Below are 24,563 nucleotides of genomic sequence, written 5' to 3'. Positions count from 1 at the left end.
TGTGTTCTAGGTCAGAAGTTCCACTTACACCTCCTGGGTCAGAATCCTTCCTATGGTTAGAATTTACCTTTTCCTTCCAAAAACATATTTTTTTTGTAATGAGCACATTCTCTAAGAAAAAGCTATAAGCTTTTTATTTTTTTCCTTCTTAAGTCAAAAGACAGTAAATCAGTGGTTCTCAGCTTGTGGACTGAAACTTTTTTGGGGGTTGCATATCAGATATCCTACACATCAGATATTTATATTATGATTTATAACAATAGCAAAATCACAGTTATAAACTAGCAAGGAAATAATTTCATGGTTGGGGTTCACAGCATTAAGAAGGCTGAGAACTACTGATGTAGTTTATCCTTCATTTCATTCCAAATATTTTCCTCATGAATTCTATTTCTTTTCTCACCTTAAAAAGGTCACCATGTGTAGCAGGGTCCTGTGCTGTTGTTCCCTGTGGGGGAGGGGACCAATTGCAGAGTCAATAACACAGACTCTGGGAGAATGTCAAAACAAGCTCAGTTTATTCAGGAAGAGGTAAGCCTTATATATCCTCAACCCCGCCCTGGGGGAAGGTCTGATGAATATGCATCAGCTGGTGTGACATGGCTGCCTCTCATTGGTCCAGGTCATCTCCAGATCATGTCTCAACTGCTGTTGCTAAGGCCCTTAGGCAGACCCAGGTTGGCTCTCAGAAAGTATCTTTTTTACTTGTTTGGGCCAGCTGGCCCTCAAGCCTGTTAGGGATGAATCATCCTACAGCCATGCTTATACAGCAAGTGGTCTTCCCCACTCAGCCATGCTTCCAGCCCATTGTGCAGATGATTCTTACCTGTGAGGTCCTATAGGTGCTTCATATTACTCTCTAGGCATAATTCTTATGCAAAAAATGTTTAACTCAGTTCTTGGAACCTAGAAAATTCAGTTAATTGGAGTTCTTTTTATATTTCCAGTCATAATGTCTGTTTCTCTTTCTATTCATTGTTCAGTGTTTCTTAGTTGTAAAACTAACAGTCATGCAGATTACAGAATACCATTATCATGTTACCAATATGGGCACCGTTGCTCAAGAAATTTGTACTGGCAGATGAGTGAAGAGGGTACAAAAACCTTGGTCAAGGTTGTTTATAAGAAATGCCAATGTTCCAACCAACTCCCCCAAATTAATTTCTAGCTTTGATCCTTTCCATACCCCACTAGCTTTCACACACTCACTCGTCCTGAGCCAACATAATAACTCCTCCCATTGTGAAAAATGCTCCCTCTAACTCTCATCTGCCCACCCCAAACATACTGTATCAGTTGGTATTGGGTTTCACAGTGAATGAACAAAACTCCTAAACAACAGTAACAAAATCAAGATGGAAACACATTCTGTCTCACATAAAAACAGAGTGAAAATTCTGGAGCTGTGGGGGGCATGTGGTGTCTCTGACCCAGGATCATGTTTTGCGGCCCTGCTGTGCCTAGCTCTCACCCTTTCTTCCAAGATAAGTCACCAGCTACTCCAAGCAGCCAAGTAGAGAGGGGAGGCAAAGAGCCTACCAGAGCTCTGTTAAGCCAAGCCTGGAAGCGACCGTTCTACATTTCTGTGCATCGCATTGATTCAGATGCTGCCTTATGAATAAGAGCGGCTGAAAGTTCTGTGCTTCTTCCACAACACCATGTGTCCAGCTAGAACTTCAGGCAGGGATGATGCAGGGAGTTATTAATGGGAGCAACCCGAAGACTCTGCCACAGGAAGCTCCCACTCTGGCACACCTCTTCTCTCCACCCCCACCCCCCAGTAACATGAAAGAGGCAAGCAAGGTTTTTTATCTTGTTTTATGTTTTTTAACCCATGTCATTCCAAGAAGAAGGGGACATTTTAAGATGATTTCCAGCCTCCCGGGGGTGGTATCATGTCAAATTAAAAGAACTGGAAAGATGTGCCATGTCTCATGCAGCCCCACCTCTGTATAGATCACAGCATCCAAGTGTAGCAGGCAGCAGACCTTGCCTTTGACTGCTGCCACAGCCTGTACACACCAGGCAGCCAAGGCGCAAACCCAGAGAACTCTAACTAGCATCAATCATAACTGGAACGACACAATGCACTTCCCCCTTGAGACACAGGAACAGCCTAGCTCAACGGTCTGATAGCCACCTTTAACTGCTAGGGCATGCATTCCGCTAGTAGCCCTGGTAGCTGTCTGGTAAGCACCTTCTACTGCATGGTGGCCACCTCACAATGCTTAGGACTGGGATATGGCCATGATTTTTGAGTAGATGAGCAAGTAAGATCAGAGGTTTAGTCTGGTAATCCTAACCTGGCAAGTATTAAAAGGATGGGGAGGAGGGAACTAGAGGTGGTAGCATGAAGCAGATAGGTTCAGACTGGGGTAATCCCAAGTGAGGAACACGATAGGGATGGAGGGCTACACACAGTGCAGACAACCGCTCTGCATGACACGCAAGTCAACACTGACTGTTGCAGGCAGAGTGACGGGTATCTAGAGCAGGAATCGGAAGTCAACACTGACTGTTGCAGGGAGAGTGATGGGTATCTAGAGCAGGAATCGGAAGTCAACACTGACTGTTGCAGGCAGAGTGACGGGGTATGTAAAGTAGGAAATTGGGGCTGGCAAGAAGGCTCAGCAGGAAAAGGAACTTGCTGCCAGGCCTGGTGACCTGAGTCCAATCCCCAGAACCATATGGTGGAAGTAAAGAACCATCTCCTGCAAGTTGTCCTCTGTCTGTCACATACAGCCATAGCACATGTGTACACACACACATAATAGAAAGTGAAGTCAGAATCTGCCAACCACAGCACATGTGTACACACACACATAATAGAAAGTGAAGTCAGAATCTGCCAACCACAGCACATGTGTACACACACATATAATAAAAAGTAAAGTCAGAATCTGCCGATTTTATTTTCTCAAAACTTCTTCTTATGGGAATGTCTTCCTATGCCAATTGTGATACTCTGCCCTCTAGTCACAGGAGATGTGTGTGTACATGTGTGTGCTTGCACATGGGCAATAATAGTATAAATAACCAATCCTAGTTCCTCATTCTCTTGAGCACAGTAATTGATCCAGGAACGAAGATGTGCCCCAATCTAGGCCAACTAGTGCCCTTTTCTGGGATTCCATTTAGAGACAGAGGAGAGAGACTTGGTTTTTGGAATTAAGCGCATGCAAACTAACAGCCATTGTTTCTTTTTACTTTTCCTTTTTTCTTCTTTTTCTTTTTCTCTTTCTCTCTCTCTCTCTCTCTCTCTCTCTCTCTCTCTCTCTCTCTTTCTTTCTTTCTTTCTTTTTCTTTTGGTGTTTTTTTGATACAGCGTTTCTCTGTGTAACCTGGCTGTCCTGGAACTCACTTTGTAGACCAGGCTGACCTTGAACTCAGAGATCTGCCTGCCTCTGCCTCCCGAGAGCTGGAATTAAAGGAGTGCGCCACCATGGCCAGGCCCAGCCACGGCTGGTACAACATGGAGAGTACGTGCCTGCAGATGGGATGCTTACTCAGAAGTGGTACGTGTAGGAAATAACGAATACAATGCAGACGAGTGGGTGGAGGACACAGTCTAGAAAAATTAGAAACTAGGTAAATTCTCAGACTTCCCAACAAATCTCCGTTGTGGTCACGTTAGTCTGAGTTGGGTTTCTGCCGCTTGTAACCAAAACAAGTCTGAATAACAACAAAAAGAGTAAGAAGAGACGGAATGAAAAGGCGGGACACAGCAGGAAGAGGGCGATGCTCCTCCTAGTAGAAAGGGGCTTAATGAACCGCCACAAGTTCAGGCAGTTCAGTGGAATGAATGGTGGAGCAGACTGGGGTCTAAGAAATACGTATTTACTAGTAAACTATGGACAAATCGGGTGTTTAGTAGGAAAAGACCTGGGTGTGGTGGTCCACACTTCTAATCCCAGCACTCTGCAGGCAGAGGCAGACGCATCTCTATGAATTCAAGACCAGCCTCGTCTATAGTCTGAATTCCAGGTTAGCCAAGGCAACATAGTGAGACCCTGTTTCCAAGAAAACCAAAATCCAAACCAAAACAATACAAAACAAGTTAGGTGAGTGTTGGAAAAACAAGTTGCACTTTGTTTTGTTCTTTGGTGTCCTTCATTGGTGTTAAGTTTTGCTTTTGAAATTGTTAAGAGGAAGGAAAATCATTGAGATGAGTCAGTCAAGAGAAATGGAACCAATTGCTAGGGGGGTGTAGAAGATAGTGACAAGGAGAAATGGTGAGCATTGTCACCGTGAATGAGAGAGGCCTGGCTTGGAGTCCCTGTGTGGCTCTGCCACTGAGGTCCCACTACTTAGATGAGTCATTTTCACTGTCAAAATGTCTACACATGAGAAATAAAGTGAACTGGAAAAGTGTGAGTGCAACGTCTCTCTTCCCGACACGATAAGAACATTGTTCTAGAGTGTCCTCTGAGTCTAGCAGAGACGTGAAGGCAGCAAGGACACGGGATTATCACCGCTGAGTTCACAACTGTCTAGAATGTGACTCCGGTTTCTGAAGATGTCGGGCTCCGGAGGGATCTCTTCCACCGCTAGCCTCAAGTCATCCTGCAGGAGGCCGACAGCCTACAGTGTGAAGCCAGTCTTGGGGAGATGAGAGGGTGGGGTGTGGAACCCAAGGCAAGGAGCCCTGTTTTGCCAAGTCATTCAGCTCCCTAAGCAGAAACGGTAATGCCAATGTCCCCGACCTCCTGCCTCACCCACTGAAAGAGTCCCAGCCCAAACTCAGCCTTATCTAGAGTGCACACCTGGACCCCATCCAGCTTGGCAAGGGTGCCTGCCTCATGGAGACCGGAACAAACCGGTTCCCCCCAGCAAAATCCTACAGCTTAATCTCCCGGCTGGAAAGGCAGGGTACAGTGTGCCTGAGAAGTTGTGAATGAGAAAGCCCACCGGAAGTTAAGTCAACTTTGCCGCTGCTCCGCCGCTGGGGTCAAAGGACGAAGTAAGAAAGCCCAGACCTTCCTCTGGGGCTTCTAAGCTTTGCTTCATTTCTTTCAAGTTATTATCATCATTATTTTAATTTTACATTATGTTTTGTTTACATGTATCTCTGTGTACCAGATGAGTGCCAGGAATCAAACCCGGGTCCTCTGCAAGAAGAGCCAGTGCTCTTAACTTCCAAGACATCTCTCCAACCCAAAATTTTATGACTTTTATTTCATGTGCATGAAGTGTTTGCCTGCACATATGTATGTTCATCGGGTGCGTGCAGAAGCCCACAAAGGCCAGAAAGGGGTGTCAGAGTCCATGGAACTCGAGTTACAGGTGGTTATCAGCCACTCTGTGGGTGCTAGGAATGGAACCCAGCTCCTTTGCAAGAGTAGACGGTGCTCTTAACTTCTGAGCCATCTTTCCAGCCCAACTTTGCTTCATTTCAATTTTTTAAAAATTCATTTTTATGTTCATTGGTGTTTTGCCTGCATGTGTGTCTGTGTGAGGGTGTCAGAAGCCCTGGAACTGGAGTTACAGACAGGTGGGAACTGCATTGTGGGTGTTGGGAATTGAACCTGGGTCCTCTGGAGGAGGAGCCAGTGCTCTTAACCGCTGAGCCTTAAACAACCAATCTTAAGTTAACAGAGAGGGAAGTCTGGTTGTAATAAGAATTCAAAGAAACTGGGGCTGGACCAGTCCAGAAAGCTGCACTGGAGAAATAGAGCTTGACCTTGGTGAAGAGGACAGGTGTCAGGGGCTTGTGTTGATTTTCTGGGCCCTGCTTCTTCCGGGCCATCACAGTGCTATTGTCCAGATGTGTGCCCAAGTCCTCTTCCCATTTCCCTCTCCTCAGCTGCAGGGCGGGCAAATCTTCCATCAGCATCAGAGCAGAGAAGGGCCCACAAAGAGCAGCACCATTTGAGAGCTGCCGGGGTCAAAGGGCGCTGTTCCAGGGTGGTTAGCGCTGCCAGGCTGCACCCGAGACATAAATTTGCTGCTTCAGGTGTGCCTTGAGGAGAACCAGCTGCGGAGCGCTAATCCCAAGTGAAACCGTCTTGATTACAAAGGACGACGACGAGACAAGGCCGTATCATTTAACTGCTGAGGCTTCCAATGAAACACAAAGTGGCGTTAGTGTTCTTGGCCTGTAACGCCGAGGTTTAAGCAGTTAATCTCATTTTAGCTGAATGGCATGTTCATTACAGCAAATAAGTAGGTAATGTGTGGGATTACTGAAGAGGAAAGATGAATTAAACCAGCTATGGGCATCATGTTGATATTTTCCTAACCATCTGTTAGAACTTGGCATTTCTCAACAGCTGGGTCTAATCAACACTCACTTAGCAGAGATAAAGTGGTGGGAGTCTGAGAAGTATCATGGCTGGCTTAGGATGCTAGTTTTAAGTGCAACAACACATGATACCTGGCACTCGCTGAAGCCTAGAAATTTTGGTGTACAAGGGAAAGGGTCTTTAATGCAACAGCATATCCCACTTTCCACTGCAAAGCTACCTTTCTGCCAGCTACACTTTTGATGGCAGCCGAAGGGCTCGCTTGAGATCCCTAAACACCCTTTCACATCAGCCGCTCTCAACCTGTGGGGTTGATCATCAGAGACCCCACATATCAGATATTTACATTACAATTCATAACAGTAGCAAAATTACAGTTAGGAAGTAGCAGCAAAATAATTTTATGGGGGTCACCACACCACGGAGAACTGGATTCAAGGAAGGCAGCTTTAGGAAGGTTGAGGACCCAGTTTCACAGGGACCTGCCACAGAGACATTCCACAGCCTAATGAACTGCATTTGAGCAATGACATTGTCATCTTCCATCAAATAACCGTCACACTGACTCCAAACCATTCATCAAACTGGTGACACAAAAGACAGAGTAGATAAAGTCCCTGAAGTGGAAGATGTTACTATGTAGCCAGGAGATACATAACCACAAAGATAAAGACTCTGGGAAGCCATGTGAGGGGTCTACGTCAAGAGGCAGAGCCCAGCATGCAGGAGGCAGAGGCAGATGGATCTGGTCTGCATAGAGACTGCATCACGAGACCCTGTCTCAAACAAGAAAAGAAAGGAAAAGCCCAATTGTGTGGTGCAACTTGTGCACAGAGTGTACCTCAAGGGAAACCATGGGTAAGTGTTTAGTGAGCATTACTAAGCACTGTTAGGTACTTACGTAGTATTTGAATGTTTAATTTGCACAATAATCTTTGTCATTACCTCTCATTTCTTTCTTCTCTTTGAAGATGATTCTCACTACGTAGTCCTGGCTATCCTGGAGCTCACTATATAGACCAGGCCTGGAACTTACAGAGATCCTCCTGACACTGCCTCCCGAGAGCTGAGATTAAAGGCACGTGACACCATGCTGGATTATCTCCCATTTCACAGATGTGGACACTGAGGCTCAGAGAATTAAGTTGTTTGTCTAAATAAGGGGGAAAGCAGGAGTTTAAACTTAGGTGTGATTTCAAAGTTCTTGGGTTTTTTTTGTCCCCCCCAACCATGGCAATTTGCCTAGTTAAGAAATATAAAGGAGGAAATGGGGTTGGAGAGATTTCTCAGCAGTTAAGAACACTTACTGATTATCCAGGGGACCTGAATTTCGTTCCTGGCACCCACATTGAGCAGCTCTAGGGACCTAATGACTCTGACCTCCTTAGGCACTGTGCTCATATGCACATGCAGATACATACACATATATGTAATTAAAATAATAAAAGTAAATTCTTAAAAAAATTTAAGTAGATTATTTAATGTGTATGTTTTGCCTGCATGTATTTATGTGCACCATATGCATGTTTGGAGCCAGCTGAGGTCAGAGGAGGGTATCAAATCCATTAGAACTAGAGTTACAGATGGCTGTGAGCCACGATGTGGGTGCTGGGAATTGAACCTCAGTCCTCTGCAAGAGCAACAAGCACTCTTAACCACTGAGCCATGTCTCCAGCCCTAAATTCTTTCTTTCTTTCTTTTCTAAAAAAATATGAAGCAGGACCTGGGAAGATGGCCCAGTGGCTAAGAGACCCGGCTTTAAAGTAAAAGGACCTGAGTTCAAATGCTCAGCACTTCTCTAAGGGCCAGTCATGGCTGCCCATCTCCAGTGGGTCCTCCTACACCCATGCGCATCCTGGTAGCATGACACAGACTCACTGGGTTTAGGGGGTAAAAAGAGCAAATGAAGTTGAGAGGGAAAATTGGGGAAGAGGTAATAGGGGGTGGTTTTGATCAAAACAGACTAGATGCATATGTGAAAGTCTCAATTTAAAGGAGTCTATTAGGGCCAGCAAGATGACTCAGCAGGTAAAGGCACTGGTCACCTGTAGGAGATCAGCTCTGACCTGTCGAAGGGTTCTTGCAGGGAAGAGAGAGGAATGAGGAAGCATTAAATAGAAATATAGAAGGAGACAATAAGACAGAGACACAGGATAGCTTCGGGAGGGCCCTGGGTCAATACCCAGTCGCCTCAAGGTTTATTCTAACGGGCTTTTCATACACTGCCAAGGGGAGAGGCAAAAGACCTCCCCCTTTCAAGATCAAAGCACAACGTACAACCAAGTGTAGACCCTTCAAAACACCTGGTAACCACACCGGTGGCTAAATCATCCCATTATACAGCCCTGCTGTCTAAAACAAGCTCAGATTCTCTGACCTTGAGTAAAGCCTTACTAGGGAGCCTCTGTGGGCCCCCACAAATTCCCCCTTCTTAATAATATGAAGATCTCAAGTGAGGGTACAGAGCTTAACTCTATGCATCTCTGAATCAGCTTTCTACTAAGAACTTGCAAGTAGCTGGAATACATAGTAATACACCTGCTCCTTATGGCTGCTATACCTCCTAGTAAAGGAGTAGAAGATGATCAAGATGGAATGGCCTTTTTAAATAGGTCTGAGATGACTGCTGCACCAAGCCCCTTTTTAAATCAATAAACTCCTGATACAACTACATCAAATCTAAGGACTCCTTGGCATCACCTTACCATGGTTCATTAACATTAACAGGTTAACATCATAATTCTAGTATGATTACTATATACAATTACAATTCTCACAAACTTACACCCAAAAGCAAACTCTTAATATAACTATTTACACTTCATAAACTTTAGCAAACATCCAAAAGCAATTTCTTAATAGAACTTCTTGCATTTCTTGCTAACAAAACATAGGATATATTGATAAAGGCTAACATTATCCATACAAAGAACAAGAAAATGTTTTTGTGTTTGAGCTGCTCCAGTCCAGCAGCAAAAACTTTATCCCAACTCCTACTCATCAGTACATTTCTTTAAAATTAAATAGACTCCCCCTTATAACAACTCCCCCTTACTTAATATTTTTTGAAGCTTTATCTTGAGCCTGGGTAGAAAAAACACACTTCTCTATTCCTACACAAAACAATTTGTGAGTCACCACAGTTAATAAAGTATACATGCGTAAGTGAAAACTGTCCCATTTCTGCAGTCTAAAAAGTTCAAAAGCTAGTTCTAATACCAGTCTTGGTGTTTCCCTGAAAGCTCAAAATCAAGGCCTGCCTCTGTACAGCTGTCTAAGTCATCATGAATCTGAAGCAAAAAGCTCCAAATATGAAGAAACACATAGCCAAAAATTTGTTGCAGTTCTCCTGAATGCAACAACCCAGTTCAAACAGGAGTCTCTGAAACCTCGCTCTCAGCTACAGAGGCACTTTGCAGGCAAGTAGCCTTCCTTCCCCTAGGCAATCCGCCCCAGGGCAAAGGTGGTATCACCAGCACCCTAGCTGAGCTGCTGAAGACTTCTTTGGAAAAGCTCTCCTTACAGCCAACATGAACCAGGAAGCCATCTCTTAAAGGAGACATGCATTTGTTTGCTGCCAGCAAACAGAAGCTGCACAGCTTTGGCTCCCGTTTTGGCTTTTTTACAGTCCTGGTCTGTCTGTGCCTAGAGACCCCAGTGTCCTGAGCCTCTCAATCACCTCGCATCACAAGGGCTCAAGGTGCCGCCCTGAGGCTATGAGCTTTGGCTTCCATTCAGCACTGATGCAGCAGGCTGCAGGAATATATTATAGAGACTCTGCTGCATATTAGAGCTATACCTAAAAGAGTCAAGGAATTTTTCTAGAGGAAAGCCACTTATGAAGGAATATTTGGTGTTATTCAGCCTTTAATACACATCAGCTGTCTTCTGCTATGAAATTCTTGTGTGCTCTCATACTACTAGGCCATGTGGCAAACAGTTAAGCTTCTCAGACCTACTGCTGATCCACTAGGTAACACCCCTGCAGGGCCTAGGAGACAGGTGGACTGTAGATGCATAGCCTTGTTTCTTGTGCAAATGAAGCTCAGGCCATCCCTTTCCTTCAGGTCTAGTAGCATTGCAGAGTTATTGACTGAGGACAATAGGGCATTTGCATGACCAGGTGCAGTAAGGACTGGAGCAGGATTCCTGGGCGAAGCAGAGCCGCATGGCAGGAGAGAAGAGAAGAAGGCAGAGTTTCTTTCTGTAGATGGTAAGGCAGAACGGCTCAGGCCGAGGAGTGAGGAGCAGGGAAAAGTATTTTGTAGATTGTAGGTGAACTAGGTCAGGAGAGGAGAAGAGGGATGAAAGATGGAAGACGAAGAAACAGGGGATGAGGATGAGGACGAAAGCATAAGAGCTTAGTTAGGACTATGACAGGGCAGTAGGTACAGAGAGGAGCTGAATGTGAGGATGGAGCTGAAGCTGTATAGACAGAAATCTGTCTTAGAGAAATAAAATAAACGGACAAAAGGGCATGGTGTCCATAGATTCTTTTCCCTCAGATTAACAGCCCTCCACCTCTCCACCCACGCTGGATGTAGTGTCTTCCTCAGGACCCTGGAAGGGATTTTCTCAGGGCAGGCCCTGGGGAAAATTCCGTTACACTGAGTCCTGTTACCTGCTCTGCGGGGGGCCTTCTCCCGTGTGCTGCCTTGCTTGCCCAGCCCAACACCGACCCTCAGGGCAGCCCCAAGGCTCCGCCTCACCCACCCTGCCTGCTGCTGGGAGCTTGGGCGGGCCTGAGTTCTAGCACATCTCTAGCATTCAGCCTGGGCTCTGCCTCATTCAGCAGTTCTGCTGCTGCTGCTGCTGCTGCTGCTGCTGCTGCTGCTGCTGCTGCTGCTGCTGCTGCTGCTGCTGCTGCTGCTGCTAGGGACTCAGGCCCTGCGCTCAAAACCTCCGCCTCACTTTCCATGCCTTGGAGGCGCCTGCTCCCTGGCCTGCCCGGTGCCCACCTGGTGGGTATCTTTCTCTAGATGCTTTGTTTCTAGCACAGCCACCAGGGCACCCTGTGCACTCGCCCTCCAGCTGCTTGCTCTGCCCTCCTCTGCCCATGCTCTCCCGGGGCATCCCTCGCTCGCTCGGCTCTGACACGGGGCCTCTGGCTCCCGGTGACAGACCTGCTCCAGCTGCTAGGGTCTGAAGCCTCTCTCACGGCATCTTTGCTCCGCTCGTCAAGGTTGCAGAGCATAGCCTTCAGTCACACAGTTCTCACAAACACCTTGGCTGGCTGCGTTCTTGGCTCCTTCGAAGCAGAAAAGCACACAGACCCATGCGGCTCCAGCTGGCTCTTTTGGGGCCTGCTGCCGGTGAGGAAACGATGCCCCTCGGGTCTCATCGGTGCCGATGCTAGGGCGGCCGCTGCTCTCCCTGCTGCGGCTTGCAGTGGGGGCTTCTGAAGCTGCTGCTTACCCTCTGACTGCTAAGTCTGCAGTGGCTGCTCGGTCCCGGACACTGCTTTCTGTGTCCTAGGTCCCACACTGGAGAAATTCTATTCTACCCTAAGGTACTGTCTATTAAGCCTTCATAATATCCCTATACCTAAAGCCTGTATTTCTCAGACCTAACTTGAGAGAGAGAGAGAGAGAGAGAGAGAGAGAGAGAGAGAGTGACTTGCTGCAGCCTAACTTTGTTCCCCTGGCTATTTTTAAAATATCTTTAAACAGATGTCAACTCTGTTCTATATTTACAGTTTTACTCCCAAAAAAGAAAATTACTGCACTCCAATTAATTTTTGAGCAAGCCCACTTAATGTGCGGTGTTCCTTCTCTTTACCCTCCATAACCAAGTTCCACGTTCAGGTGCCACATGTGGAAGACCGTCTCCGACCTGTCTGTCGAAGGGTTCTTAAGGGGAGAGAGAGGAATGAGGAAGTATTCGATAGAAATAGATAGATTAGATTAGATAGAAATAGATGTAGACAGAGAGAAAAGACAGAGACACAGGATAGCTTTGGGAGGGCCCTGGGTCAATACCCAGTCGTCTCAAGGTTTACTCTAATGGGCTTTTTATACCTCCCCCTTTCAAGATCAAAGCACAATGTACAGCCAAATGTGGACCCTTCAAAACACCTGGTAACCATGCCCGTGACCAAATCATCCCATTATACAGCCCTGCTGGGTAAAGCAAGCTCAGATTCTCTGACCCTGAGTAAGGTCTTACTAGGGAGCCTCTGTGGGCCCCCACAACCACCACACCTGATGCCTGACTTCAATCGCCAAGACTCACATGGTGGAAGAAAAACTACAAGTTGTCCTCCAGCCTACATGTATGCTGCGGCCCTACATGCATGCTGCAGCCCTACATGCATGCTGCAGCATGCATCCCTCCTACCCCCCCAAAATAGATTTTTTTTAAGTATATTAAGAATTTAAAAAAAATCAAAGTACAGCACTTCCATGAAACATGGGAAAATACTGGCTATTACAACATTAACATTTGCCAACTAAATTCTCGGGTTATTCATTGATTTAGAGTTGTGCTCCAGGGCTAGAGTAGAGCTTGGTGACAGAGTGCTTGCTCAGGACACATGAGGCTCAACCTTCATCTGCCACGACACTGACTTTAGAGAGTGTTTCAGAAAAAATGTTATTTTTACCTCCAAATACAGCGCCCAAAATTCCAAGGTATACTTTATCCACAGTAAAATTATTAACTAGATAAGCAACAAAACTCAAAACTAGAAAAGCTAAGGAGTGATGTTCTATCAAGTTGTTTACATGAATTAAGAATCCAATTTCAGTTGGCTGTTGTGGCGCACGCCTTCAATACCAGTGCTCGGGAGGCAGAGGCAGGCGGGTCTCTGTGAGTTCAAGGCCTGGCTACAGAGTGAGTTCCAGAGCAGCCAGGGCTACACAGTGATACCCTGCCTCAATGATAATAATAAATTAAGAGAATAAAAATTCAATTACAGCACTACAATTTCCTTGTTATTTCCTTTATTGTGAAGCATAAGAAAAAAGGTTTTCTTGTGCATACACATAACCCTATCTGCTCAGTATTCAGAACTATGTACATTTTTCATATGACCACAATACAAAATTCTTCTACACTTCAGTAGAGCTCTTAACATATATTTTTCAAATCTATTTCTGATGCAACTTCTAGAGAGCAAAGGCCTTAGGAGAAAAACAGTAAAGGCTGAATTGTCAAAGTGCTCATTAGCTTTTTATTCAAAAGCAATGGTTTATACAGCAGTATTGAACGGTGCTCAAGGACTCACTACTCACAATTCAAATACGTTACTTTGCTAACTTTGCACATGTAAACTGGTTTTATCTGCATTAATGAAGACTGCTTTCAATGGCCCTCAACCGTGTGACCTTAGTAACAGCAGCAGGAACAGTGTCAGCACATTCAAGTGGATCACAGCAGCCCAGAAGAGCTGGGACAGCATCATCTGATTGTCACACACCCAAGGGTGAGCCTGCTCTCACATTCTGCATGTGTGGTAAAAATATACAAACATGAAACAACTCCTGTCTCCTTCCAGAGCGTACTACAGTCTGTGAAGGATTCACATTTCCTTAAGCAGTCAGACAGAGGACATTTAAACACCTTTTACAACCTTTAAAACAAAGCCTGTTCCTACCGAGAAACAAAGAATTAACAAACAAAATCATCAGCTCTTATATCCTGAGAAATAAAACTGAATGATCCTGAAATGAAACATTGTTTTAAAGGTTGCTGAAAATATTCCAAAGTGGACCTTGCCTTCTGACAGGGAAATGTGTAATTTCATTTCGGTCATCTCTCTTTCATCCTTTACGTAATTGGAGGGGTATCACCTTAGCTGAAGCGCTTCCTGCGTGAGACTGTCATCCAGTTCACCTCCAGTATGAACCAGGCAGCGCCTTTCTCCGTGAGCATCCACTCAGGCCCCTGCCCACTCCGAGCTTCCCGCTCCTGCATTCCTCCTTCATCTCTCCCCAACTCTCCAAATAGTCCACGATGAAATTTTCATTAAAAACCACAACTTAAATACAGTGTGACACACCTGTGCTACATTTCATTCAAAGAGTAAGTTGTAAGTTGCCAAATAATTTAGTGAAATTCACAATGCAAAGCCACGGCAGAAAATGAATCCATCTTGTCCTGAAGCTAATAAAGCAGTCCAGTGATTTTAAATTACTTAGGAAATAAAGGCAAAAATAAGATGTAAAATACTATTTATAAAAGTCAAGTAAGAAAACCCGTTACCATAAATCTTTTCACAAAGATAAATGTATAATGTGGCTCATCGCTTCTGAAAAATTGTTAAGGAGGTTTGTAATTAGTGGTTTCAAAAATGACTTAAGGGAAACTAGAGAGTACATTATTTTAATGTATGATATATTAAATATTTATATATGCACATAAACAACAATACTGCAGTGGGAAGTCATTTAAGTTAATCCTTGGGCCTGCTCCCTTTTGGCAAGTCTACTTCTATCTCGAGGTCGGCGCCCCATGACCACTACATAAATGCTCGTGTTTGTGTACTTGCGTCAATGAGGAGACATCAAAGTGTAAGTAGTCGTGTGCCTGCGAAAACAGAGTCCTCAAGGGTTACTCTATGCACATACCTGAAAATATGTAACATTGCTATGCCTGGAAATTAAAAATACAGGAAAGGGAAATCTGAAAACTGTCATTCAGAATAAATTATAAATCTGCAACCCTGGCATTTCATAAGAAGGTGATTTGTCAGATCCTGGTTCATCTTCTTCCTGACTCACGCGATGGGAGGTCGAGTCCCCATTTTGCAGGTTTCAGGTGGCATTTTCTTGAATGTTGGCAAAACTGGTACTTGACTTGAGACGTTTGGCTGGGGAGACACAAGTGCTGTGTTTCAACTCAGATGCTCTCACGGGCTTATCCAGTACCTACATAAACCACTGTAGCTATCTATTTATTGGCTGAACCTGACTTGATCCAATTTCCTTAGAATTAAACCTAATGTGCTTTTTTTTTTCCTTTATGAACAACATAAAATTAGGTCAAGTAGAGGTTACTCATGACTTTGTTAAAAGCAGGACCAAATAAAACAGGCATTCACACCTTGAACACTGCAATCTTAAATGTGTAGATAAAGAATAACAGTGCAAGTCCAAGCTAGAAATCCAACTCTAAATACCCCTTAAATAGACAGAAGTGTCGGGGGTGGGGAGAGGGAAAAAAAAAAAAAGACAGAAGTGTCTATTAAGCTTCCACAGCAGACACGTTTAATCATGAAGCCTGAGGAATTTCTCCTAAGATCTAGAACAAAACAACAACCACTTATTGAATACCAGACACTAATATAATCAGTGCAAAACGTGAGACGAGAAAAGGAAAATATATATACAGAAAGAAGGAATATTTCCTCTATTTTCAGATTAAAAAAATTCTTTTTTCAAGCAGGGCACATAGTATGAGTCTGCAATCCCAGCACTTAGGAGACTAAGGCTGGAGGATTGTGGGTTTAAAGCCAGCCAGGACGACATACCAAGTTCCAGGCTAGCCTCTGCTACACAGTGAAGCCCTCAAACATGCATGCAAACACTTTTGGGGGGGACTAGGAAACTAGCTCAGTGGTAAAGGGTATTCAGTACCCAGCACCCAACAAGAACAGCACCAAAACTCCACCATAGTGTGTGTGTGTGTGTGTGTGTGTCTGAAAATGTCACAACGAAATGCCTTATTTTATATAATTAATACTATATGCTAATAAATGAGGCTAAAATTCAGTAAAAGAATTCGCTAGCTTAAAAAAGAAATGATTTACAAAGAAAACTGAGTTGTGTTTCACACATACAAGCACAAATATACACACCATTAACAAAATATGTAACAACCAGGTATGATTACAATGCTTGTGGGACTGAGCCACTAGTTCAAAACAGAATCGTGGCTAGCTGGCTAGGTAAAGGGTTTTCAACAGTTGAGTGCAAATGCTTCTCGTGCTGGAGAAGGGAAAAACCACAGTGCACAGTGGGAGTGTCTCACCCTGGGGTCTGGGCATGGCGGGCCTTGACGGTCTGCAGCCCAAGAGCAGGGCTGCGGTAGGGCCTGGCTCCTCTGTTAATGTGCCCTGTTGAAGCCCTGCACATAAGTCTCATACCAAAGACAAGCACCACAGCCCTAGCATGGCTTCCTGGACCAGTGGGCGGTTTTAAGTGCAGTAATCCTGGGGTGGATTTGGAAGGCAAATGAAATCAGTAGTTTTTGTTTAGGCTTGGTTTCTACTCACTTTACTAAAAACTGCTTCTTACTAATTATCAAATTACTTAATAAACTGGCAAGGTCGTAAGACCAGGAAACCCAAGTACCTGAAACTTGCTGGTCTCTCTAGTCTGGCTGGCAAATCCCCGCATCCTCTAAGCTCCTCCCCAAAGGATCACCTATCAGTGTTCCAACGGCCCTGACTCTGAGGACGTCTTACTCCGGGATGTGATCACACCAAGTGCCCCCACCGCTGCACATGCTGTAATGATCGGGTTAGGGCCATCACTCTGAGGCACACACTGCGCCTTCTTCCTTTACCGAATTCCCTCCCGGTGCATTTTGATTAACAGTCAGTAACTGCTTACTGAACAGTAGCCTAAGGAAAAGTACAGGAGCCAGGCACCGTGGGGCAGACCTGCAATGCCAGTATTTGGGAAGCTGAGGCAGGGGGACTGCCATGAGTTCCAGGTCAACCTGGGTGCTCTCTCCCTCCATGCCCCCACTCTGCTCTGCTCTGCTTCTCTTACTATGATTTCTCTATTCTCTCTCTGCCCGGCTGCTCTTCCCGCTCTCTCAGATAGCCCTGGCCATGGCTACTTCTTTCTCTCCCTGCTCTGGACTCTTCCAGAGGCCTCTGGCTGTTCCCTCTCTCACGTCTACAATAAAAACCGTCCCCTCAACCACACCATGGAACTTCATGTTGTCAGGCTATGCAGGGAGGAGGGAAAAGGAAAGAGGAGGAGGCTGAAAAGCAGGGAAGGGGGAGGAAACGTCCGTGAGCGTCAGCATCTGGACTCTCTCCTCACAGTAGCGTGTGTTTGGTGGGTTGTCCTGTACGGTTTTCTCCCCCGCTTCTTCCTTTTTCTCTTTTTTTGTTGTTTGTTTGCTTGGGGTTTTTGTGTGTGTGTGTGTTTATTGTTTGTTTTTGAGACAGGGTTGAACTGTGAAGCTGTCGCTGGCTTAGAGCTTGTTCTGTAGACCAGGCTGGCTTAGAACGCAATGACCCACCTGCTTCTGCCTCCTGAAAGCAGAACTGCCTGACATTATTTGACCCGGTGTTTTCTTTCCATAACGAACTTCACAGGAATAGTATTTTGAGGCATGATACTAACATTAAATAGACGACAATATTCTTAGTTCAACAAATGTTTGTGAGCACTCACTATGGCCGGGCAATTTCTAGATACTGGTGATACAATGGTAAACAAGGAAAAATTCTTGTTCTGATGAACTTTACAAAACAGTCAAGGGAGACAGATCTACCAGGTGGAACAAGTAAATGAAAGCTGAGTAACCTAAATTATTCAGCTCACACTAGCTTATTGACTACCACTAAAGAGAGGCCACACAGGGCCGGCCAGACGGCTGGGCAGGGAAGGGCGCTGCCACACTGCTTCTGAAACGGATCTGTGCATTTGTTTCCTACTTTATGGTGCCGAGTGTGGCGTACAGGGACTTGTGCGCACAGGTGAGTGCTTTGCCACCGTGCCCCTGAGCCGTCCAAGTACAGGCTGTGAGCTGACTGGAAGAGCGATGCAGGAAGCAACTCACGCAGAATGAGCTTGCGTTTCTTTTGCTCCGAGTGGAGAAAGCTACTAAGGTAGAAGACGACTGGCAGGAAGAGGATGAACACAGAGACAGCCACCACAGACACTGTGTCGCTGCAGGTGACCGAGCAGTTGAAGGTTCGACTCCACAGCTTCCGAGTGATGTTCATCTGGAAAAATGTGTATTAGGTTATTATTTGATATTACACTTGTCTTTAATATATATCTCCAGCTTTTAAAACAGCCTTAAAAAATCTATTGAGCACAATTTCTTCTGCCAGGGAAAAAAGCTGGTTTACAACTAGCTGCTGTATAAATTCATAACCACACAAAAACGTCATATTCTAAACACATAATAATTACCAAGGCATGCTAGAACGTCAATCATTTTATCTCCCGGAGAATGGATAGTTATAAAAATAGAGTTAAAATTGTTTCCTTGTTTAAAGTTTATTTATTACTGAGAACCTGCTGCTATTAACCAAGTACCACCCTAGGACAGAGATAGAAGAACCCAAAGCCCTATTAGGAGCAGCCATGCTAAGTGGTTTTTACTGTCCTGAGCACTGCTGTCCTGGTTCAGTTCTCTCTAAGCTGGTTTGATAGTCACACTTATTGTTAACAAGAAAGCTTAGCTACTTTGACCTTGAGTTCTCTACTCAGAGCCAATGATTTGTTTTCCTGAATAACTAATTCTCAAGCATCATATTGCCCAGGGGGAACGAGTGCCACCTAGTGGTGCTCTGTGAAAAAACAAGCTATATACTGGGGAAAAGGCTCCCCATCCCCCAACATTCACTGTCTCTAAACGCCATCCTGGGCATGTGGCACATGCCTGTAATCCCAGTACTAAGGAGATGAGGCAGGAGGATCACTTCAAGTTCAAGGCTGGTCTGGGCTTCATAATGAGCCTTCCTTTTAAAAGAAAGTGCGTGTGCACACACATACTATGCGGTTCATTGTACTACCTACAAAAGGATGAATTAAGAAACACTAGATCAAACTGGGCGGTGGCGGCGGCGGCGGCGGCGGCGGCGGCGGCGGCGGCGGCGGCAGCAGCGGCAGCGCATGCCTTTAATCCCTTCACTCAGAAGACAGAGGTAGGCAGATCTGTGAGTTTGAGGCCAGCCTGGTCTACAGAGTGAGTTCTAGGACAGCCCAGACTGTTACACAGAGAAACCTTGTCTTGAAAAACAAACAAAACAAAACAAAACAAAAAAAGAAAAGAAAGAAAGAGAGAGAAGACACACTTGGTCCTTGTCCTCATGTGGCTTATATTTCAGTGAGAAGACAGACCGCCGCTGTAAGATGAATTGCTAAATGGTCTTATTAATAAAAAAAACCCGAAGCCAGATACTGAGGTTAAAACTGAGAGATCAAGGGAACAGGACAAGCCACAGCCAACCTCATCTCACCAACTCCTCAGCCTCCAAAGAGACCCACTTCCTGTCTACCCACGCCTATATGCCTTTCTGTTCTGCCATCTCCCTTCCTCTCTCTGCCCAGCTACATCACTTCCTCTTTCTGCCCAGCTCTATCACTTCCTGTCTGTCTGTACAGACCTCCAGACCTCTATGGTTAACTAGTGCTGGGATTTAAAGGTGTGGGACACCACACCTGGCTCTGTTCCCAGTGTGGCCTTCAACTCACAGACATCTGGATAGATCTCTGCCTCCCGAATGCTAGGATTAAAGGCATGTGTTATCACTGCCTGACTTCTATGTTTAATCTAGTGGCTGGCTCTGTCCTCTAATTCTCAGATAATTCTTTTTATATATATAATATATATATATATTATATATATATAAATTAATACAATAAGAGAAAAAGATCTTCTGAAAACATGGTAGTAAAATGTAAAACCTCTTTAATCAGCACCAACTGGATAAGGAACTGAAATGTAAGCACACAAGAACACCACACCCCTGAAAACACACCCACTTTCTACTTTAAAATCAAAACACGCCAAATTAACTCATCCATGAGGAGCCTGGTTAATGTCCATCCTGGTCTAATACAGACCCATAAAACCTCACTGCTCCATAACTCCTGCTGTGCTTTCTGGCTGAAGATGCCATCTGCATATTCCAGTGCACCCCCGAAGAAAAGAGAACACAAAGGCGCATCCAATAACTCACATAAAACCACACCAGAAGTAAAGTACTTACTGCGTCTTCCACATCAATGCACAAGTGCGTTCCCGGCTCAGCCTTATTCTCAAGCCCATTCATTTTCTGCATTTCATTATACAGGGCGCTCAGAGTTTTGTACGCATCGTTACAGTTTTTGCATACTTCAGAGTAATTTTTCGGTGGGAGAAGACTGTATGTGCGCCCCTAAAATGACAAAGGCAGATGTAAGACACGTGGTACACACTGGACACGGTTTCTCTGCATGTCAACAACCATTTGACACCCTCTGTGGACATGGTACCTCTGCATGTCAACCATTTGCCTCCCCCCCCAAGCCCAGATAGAAGACAATATGGTGTGTTAAAGTACTGGACTGAACCCAGAAATACACCCACACAGCCACAGCCCCCAGACAGACAGACAATAGCATACCCTGGGAAAAGATGGCCTCCTGAACAACGGTACAGGGAAAATGGATATCCACATGTCAAGACTGAAACCAGATCCCTAGCCTCACCATGACAAAGGTCAACTTTGGATCAAAGACCTTAATTCCAGACCTGAAACTTGAAAACTACTAGAGGACGTGCAGAAAACACAAAGCTATAGGACTAGGCAATGAATCCAGCTGATGGCTGTGTGTGTGTGTGTGTGTGTGTGTGTGTGTGTGTGTGTGTGAGAGAGAGAGAGAGAGAGAGAGAGAGAGAGAGAGAGAGAGAGAGAGAGAGCGAGAGAGAGAGAAAGAGAGAGAGAGAGAGAGAGAGAGAGAGAGAGAGAGAGAGCGAGAGCGCTTGCCTTTAAGCCTGATGACCCAAGTACAGTCCTTGGGATCCACATGCAAGCTGTGCTCTGACTTCCCCATCACTCCCAAGTAAATATATGAAAAAAGTTCTTAAAAAAAAAAAAAAGAAAAGATGCCAGGCAGTGGGAGCACACACCTTTAATCCCAATGCTTGGGAGGCAGAGGCAGGTGGATCTCTGTGAGTTCCAGGCCAGCCTGGTCTACAGAGTGAGTTCCAGGATAGCCAGGACTGTTACACAGACTCTGTCTTGAAAAGAAAAAGAAAAACAAAACTCTAACAGCTCAGGGAATTAGCAGGAATTCACAAATGCAGCTGCACGAGACGTCAAAGGTGAGAATTCTAGTAAGTTGGACGTGACCTACGTGACCTGCAGAATGGGAGGGACTCTGCCACTGTTCCCTAGAGAAGGCAAGAAATACACACAGAACTAAATCACCGAACTCTAAAGGAACTAATAATCCAATCAATAAATGGACCGATGAATTGACAGGTCTCAAAAGAAATACAAGTGGCAATAAATACATGAAGACATGGCCATCAGGCAAATGAGAATCAAAGCCACTCCTCCGTGCAGGCAGAACACTGCCCTCAAGAGAATGACCTAGCTGCCTGTCACAGCCCCGGGGCCTCAGGCACCTGCCGGCTTTCCTGGTCACTCAAGTTAACTCTGCCTTCTTCTGTCTCTTCTCTGACATGCTTTCCCTTACACCCCAGGCTTCGCCAGCCTCTGAGGCTTCCTTACTCTTTCTTGAAAGCCTCCCTCCCTGCCATGTGACGGCTGGGCCACCGTGGGTCTGACCGTCACAGTTTAAATGGCATAGCTTTCTTCCCTCCTCTCAGAGATCTGCCTGCCTCTGCCGCCACATCCCAGCTGGATGAATATATATATGATTCTAAAGTAAAGGGGAATAATTTTGGAAGAGGTAGAGGACCAACAGGAGGTGGAAGAGAGACAAGGAAGGTCACAGGATATATGAACACAATCAAAGCACAGTTTATATACATGGAAGAAAATAAAAATGTCATAATAAAACCCATTAGTGTATACAATTAATAGACATTAATAAAAAGGAAATGAAGAAATGCACAAAAGTCATTGTGAACCCTGAGGAGGAAATAGTGATGGGCTGTGATGATGGGGCGTGGGTGAGGGGTGGGGGTGTTACTAGACCACCTGGGCGATGAGTCCTAGGGATTTGAGGGCACAAGGTAAGGGTTTCTAGAACTTTCTCGGAGACCTGGTAAGTGGTCACAAAGCAAAGGTCTCTAGCACTTTCTAAGGTGTCTTTTAATTTTGAAAACCACTGCCAGGCCTCTGGTGAAGGCTGAAGAGGATGATGGGGACATCGGCAGCTCATGCGCCAAATGACTGGCAGCTAAATACCAACCTTCCCCAGTTACCTCATCATCAACATTTGTGCTTAATTATCCTATTCTTTCCAAATAAAATTCATCCCTGCTCAACTTCACACAGCCTAAATGGCATCGTTCACCTGAACGAAGCCGGACTTTCCTTATGGGAGGGATACCGATCCCACTCAACTCTCTTCTCAACTCCTGACCCAGACCTTCCGAGTGAATGAAAAGGGATGGTGAGCCTGCAGTAAGGGCATGTGTGAGCACGCAGGTTGTGTGCATGCATGAGTGTGTGTGTGTGTGTGTGTGCGTGCGTGCATGCATGCATATGTGTGTTTGTGTGTGCGCATGCAGGTGTGTGCATGTGTGCATGTGTGTGTGCGTGTGGTGTTTGTGTGTGGCATGCAGGTGTGTGTGTGTGTGCATGTGTGTGTGTGGTGTTTGTGTGTGTGCATACAAGTGTGCATGTGTGTGTGTGTGTGTGTGTGTGTGTGTGTGTGTGTGTGAGAGAGAGAGAGAGAGAGAGAGAGAGAGAGAGAGAGAGAGAGATGACAGAAAAGCTCCATGCCAGCAAACCTCAAGTTCTGCCTTCTAGGCAGACACCTGTCCTTTCAAGAACACAATGACCTTTGCTCTCTACTCTTCTTATTCTTTACCATGGAGCATGAACAAAGGGCATCCACTGAGCATGGGGATGAAAGAGAAAAGGAGAAGTCAGAGCACCTGAACCTACAATGTGACCTTTACCATCTAGGTGACCAACCATGTCTTCCCTTAAACTCCTACAAGAAAGAGCGCATTGAAGGCTTTCCATGCAACGATTGTGCATTAGCCAAAACCACAAACCTCGCAGAATCATGGTGGTAGTGGTGGGGTGGGGCGGGGGGATACAGTTCCTTGGTATGGCATTCCACTCCTAGGAATGCACTGAACACATTCTTTAAGAACTCACCATGATGTGCAAAGAGGCTGTGAGTGGCAGTTGTTTCTAATAGTCAGACACTAAAGCAAACAAAACCTGGACCACTGCAAGGAGGGGCTAGCTAAATAAACGGTAGCACAGTCGCACACTGGACACTGGACACGGCATGGCTGCTGGAACGAGGGCGGGAGTGGGTGCTGGAGGACGGAGGGTGATAGCACATGTGTGGGCTTTGAGGATCTTCCCTCTGGCCCAGCGAGACGAGGCTGAAGCCAGAACCTGGAAAAACACTGCACATGGGCCCACTTCAGCCCAGGAAGCCCGACCATACCCACAGCACCCCAGGGAAGGTGCTAGACCCTTCAGCCCACAACTACCCACAGACTAGGGGCACGGGAGGCTGTGTGTAGGACGCCCTTGCACTCTGCCCTGTCACCAGGACAGGCCGCCATTGGAGAGAAGCCAGCGCCTGCTAACACTCACTGCCCGAGGCGGCGCTAGCGCGGCACGCGACCCCTGACCATCCTCCATGCTGAAAGCTGCTGTGCCAGCCTGTCCCCATGTCTTTTCGCTGCTCCCCCTCCCACAGGCCACACTGCCCTATCAAACACTGAACTGTCCACTCTTCTAGTCTCATGGCTTTAAGTGGGACTATCAGAGGATACCCGAGCTGGCAGCCCTGCCCCACCTCACTGTTAGCATCATCCAGCTTGGATGTCTGATGGGAGCATAGGAGCATCACGCTTAACACCTTCAGAACAGAATTCTTCTTTAAAAAATGTACCATATTTATTTGTTCTTGTTTTATATGTGCGTGTGCATACGTGTGCGAGAATGCACAGGCACACACTTGCTGTGGCGTGTAAGTGGCGGTCAGAGGACAGCCTGTTGGAGTGGGTTCCTCCCTTCCACCATGTCGGTCCTAAGATTTAACTCAAGTCACAGGGCTGGACCAGCGGCATCCTTAGCCCTGGAGCCATCTCCCTGGCCCCAAGCAGAACTCTCCTCCAAGGCCCTTCCTGTGTCTCCCTGTGCCTCACCTCACACAAGTCCCTTTATCCTAGAGCCTCTGTGTCCTCCTTTCAGTAAGGACTTCTGACAACGGGGGGACACGGTGTGAAATTATGTGGAAACGTCTGGAGAACCTCTGCTCTCGCTGAATGAACCAGTGCCTAACACCTGCTAGTTCTGGAATACTTGCCTGAGACTTTGTTGTTTTTTTAATTAAAAATTACTCCAATTTTAAAAAGGAATGTTTTTCAAAATGTATTTTATGTGCATGGGTGTTTTCTGCACGTATGTATGTGCACCATGTGTGTGCCTGATGTCTACAGAAGCCAGGCGACATTCAGTTCTCCGTGGAACTGGAGTTA

At 45.7% G+C, this 24,563-nt stretch overlaps 1 protein-coding gene across 1 annotated transcript in view; it reads right to left on the bottom strand.

Moving 5' to 3' along the window:
• Nucleotides 1-13,166: 13,166 nt before the first annotated feature.
• The window catches only part of Ostm1 (osteoclastogenesis associated transmembrane protein 1), a 31,983-nt gene continuing 20,586 nt past the window's right edge, over nucleotides 13,167-24,563 (bottom strand). The window contains exons 4-6 of the mRNA XM_052751539.1: nucleotides 20,146-20,313; nucleotides 17,982-18,147; nucleotides 13,167-15,051 (exon numbers count right to left, since the gene is read on the bottom strand). Coding sequence (XP_052607499.1) covers nucleotides 14,996-15,051; nucleotides 17,982-18,147; nucleotides 20,146-20,313 — 390 coding nt within the window. The 3' untranslated portion in view covers nucleotides 13,167-14,995. The remainder of the gene's footprint in view (nucleotides 15,052-17,981; nucleotides 18,148-20,145; nucleotides 20,314-24,563) is intronic.

The sequence above is a fragment of the Peromyscus californicus genome, unplaced genomic scaffold (assembly GCF_007827085.1).
Source record: "Peromyscus californicus insignis strain IS unplaced genomic scaffold, ASM782708v3 Scaffold_22__1_contigs__length_63687245, whole genome shotgun sequence".
Classification (NCBI taxonomy): domain Eukaryota; kingdom Metazoa; phylum Chordata; class Mammalia; order Rodentia; family Cricetidae; genus Peromyscus; species Peromyscus californicus.
The sequence above is the reverse complement of the archived record's forward strand: the minus strand, read 5'-3'. Positions and strand labels throughout refer to the sequence as shown.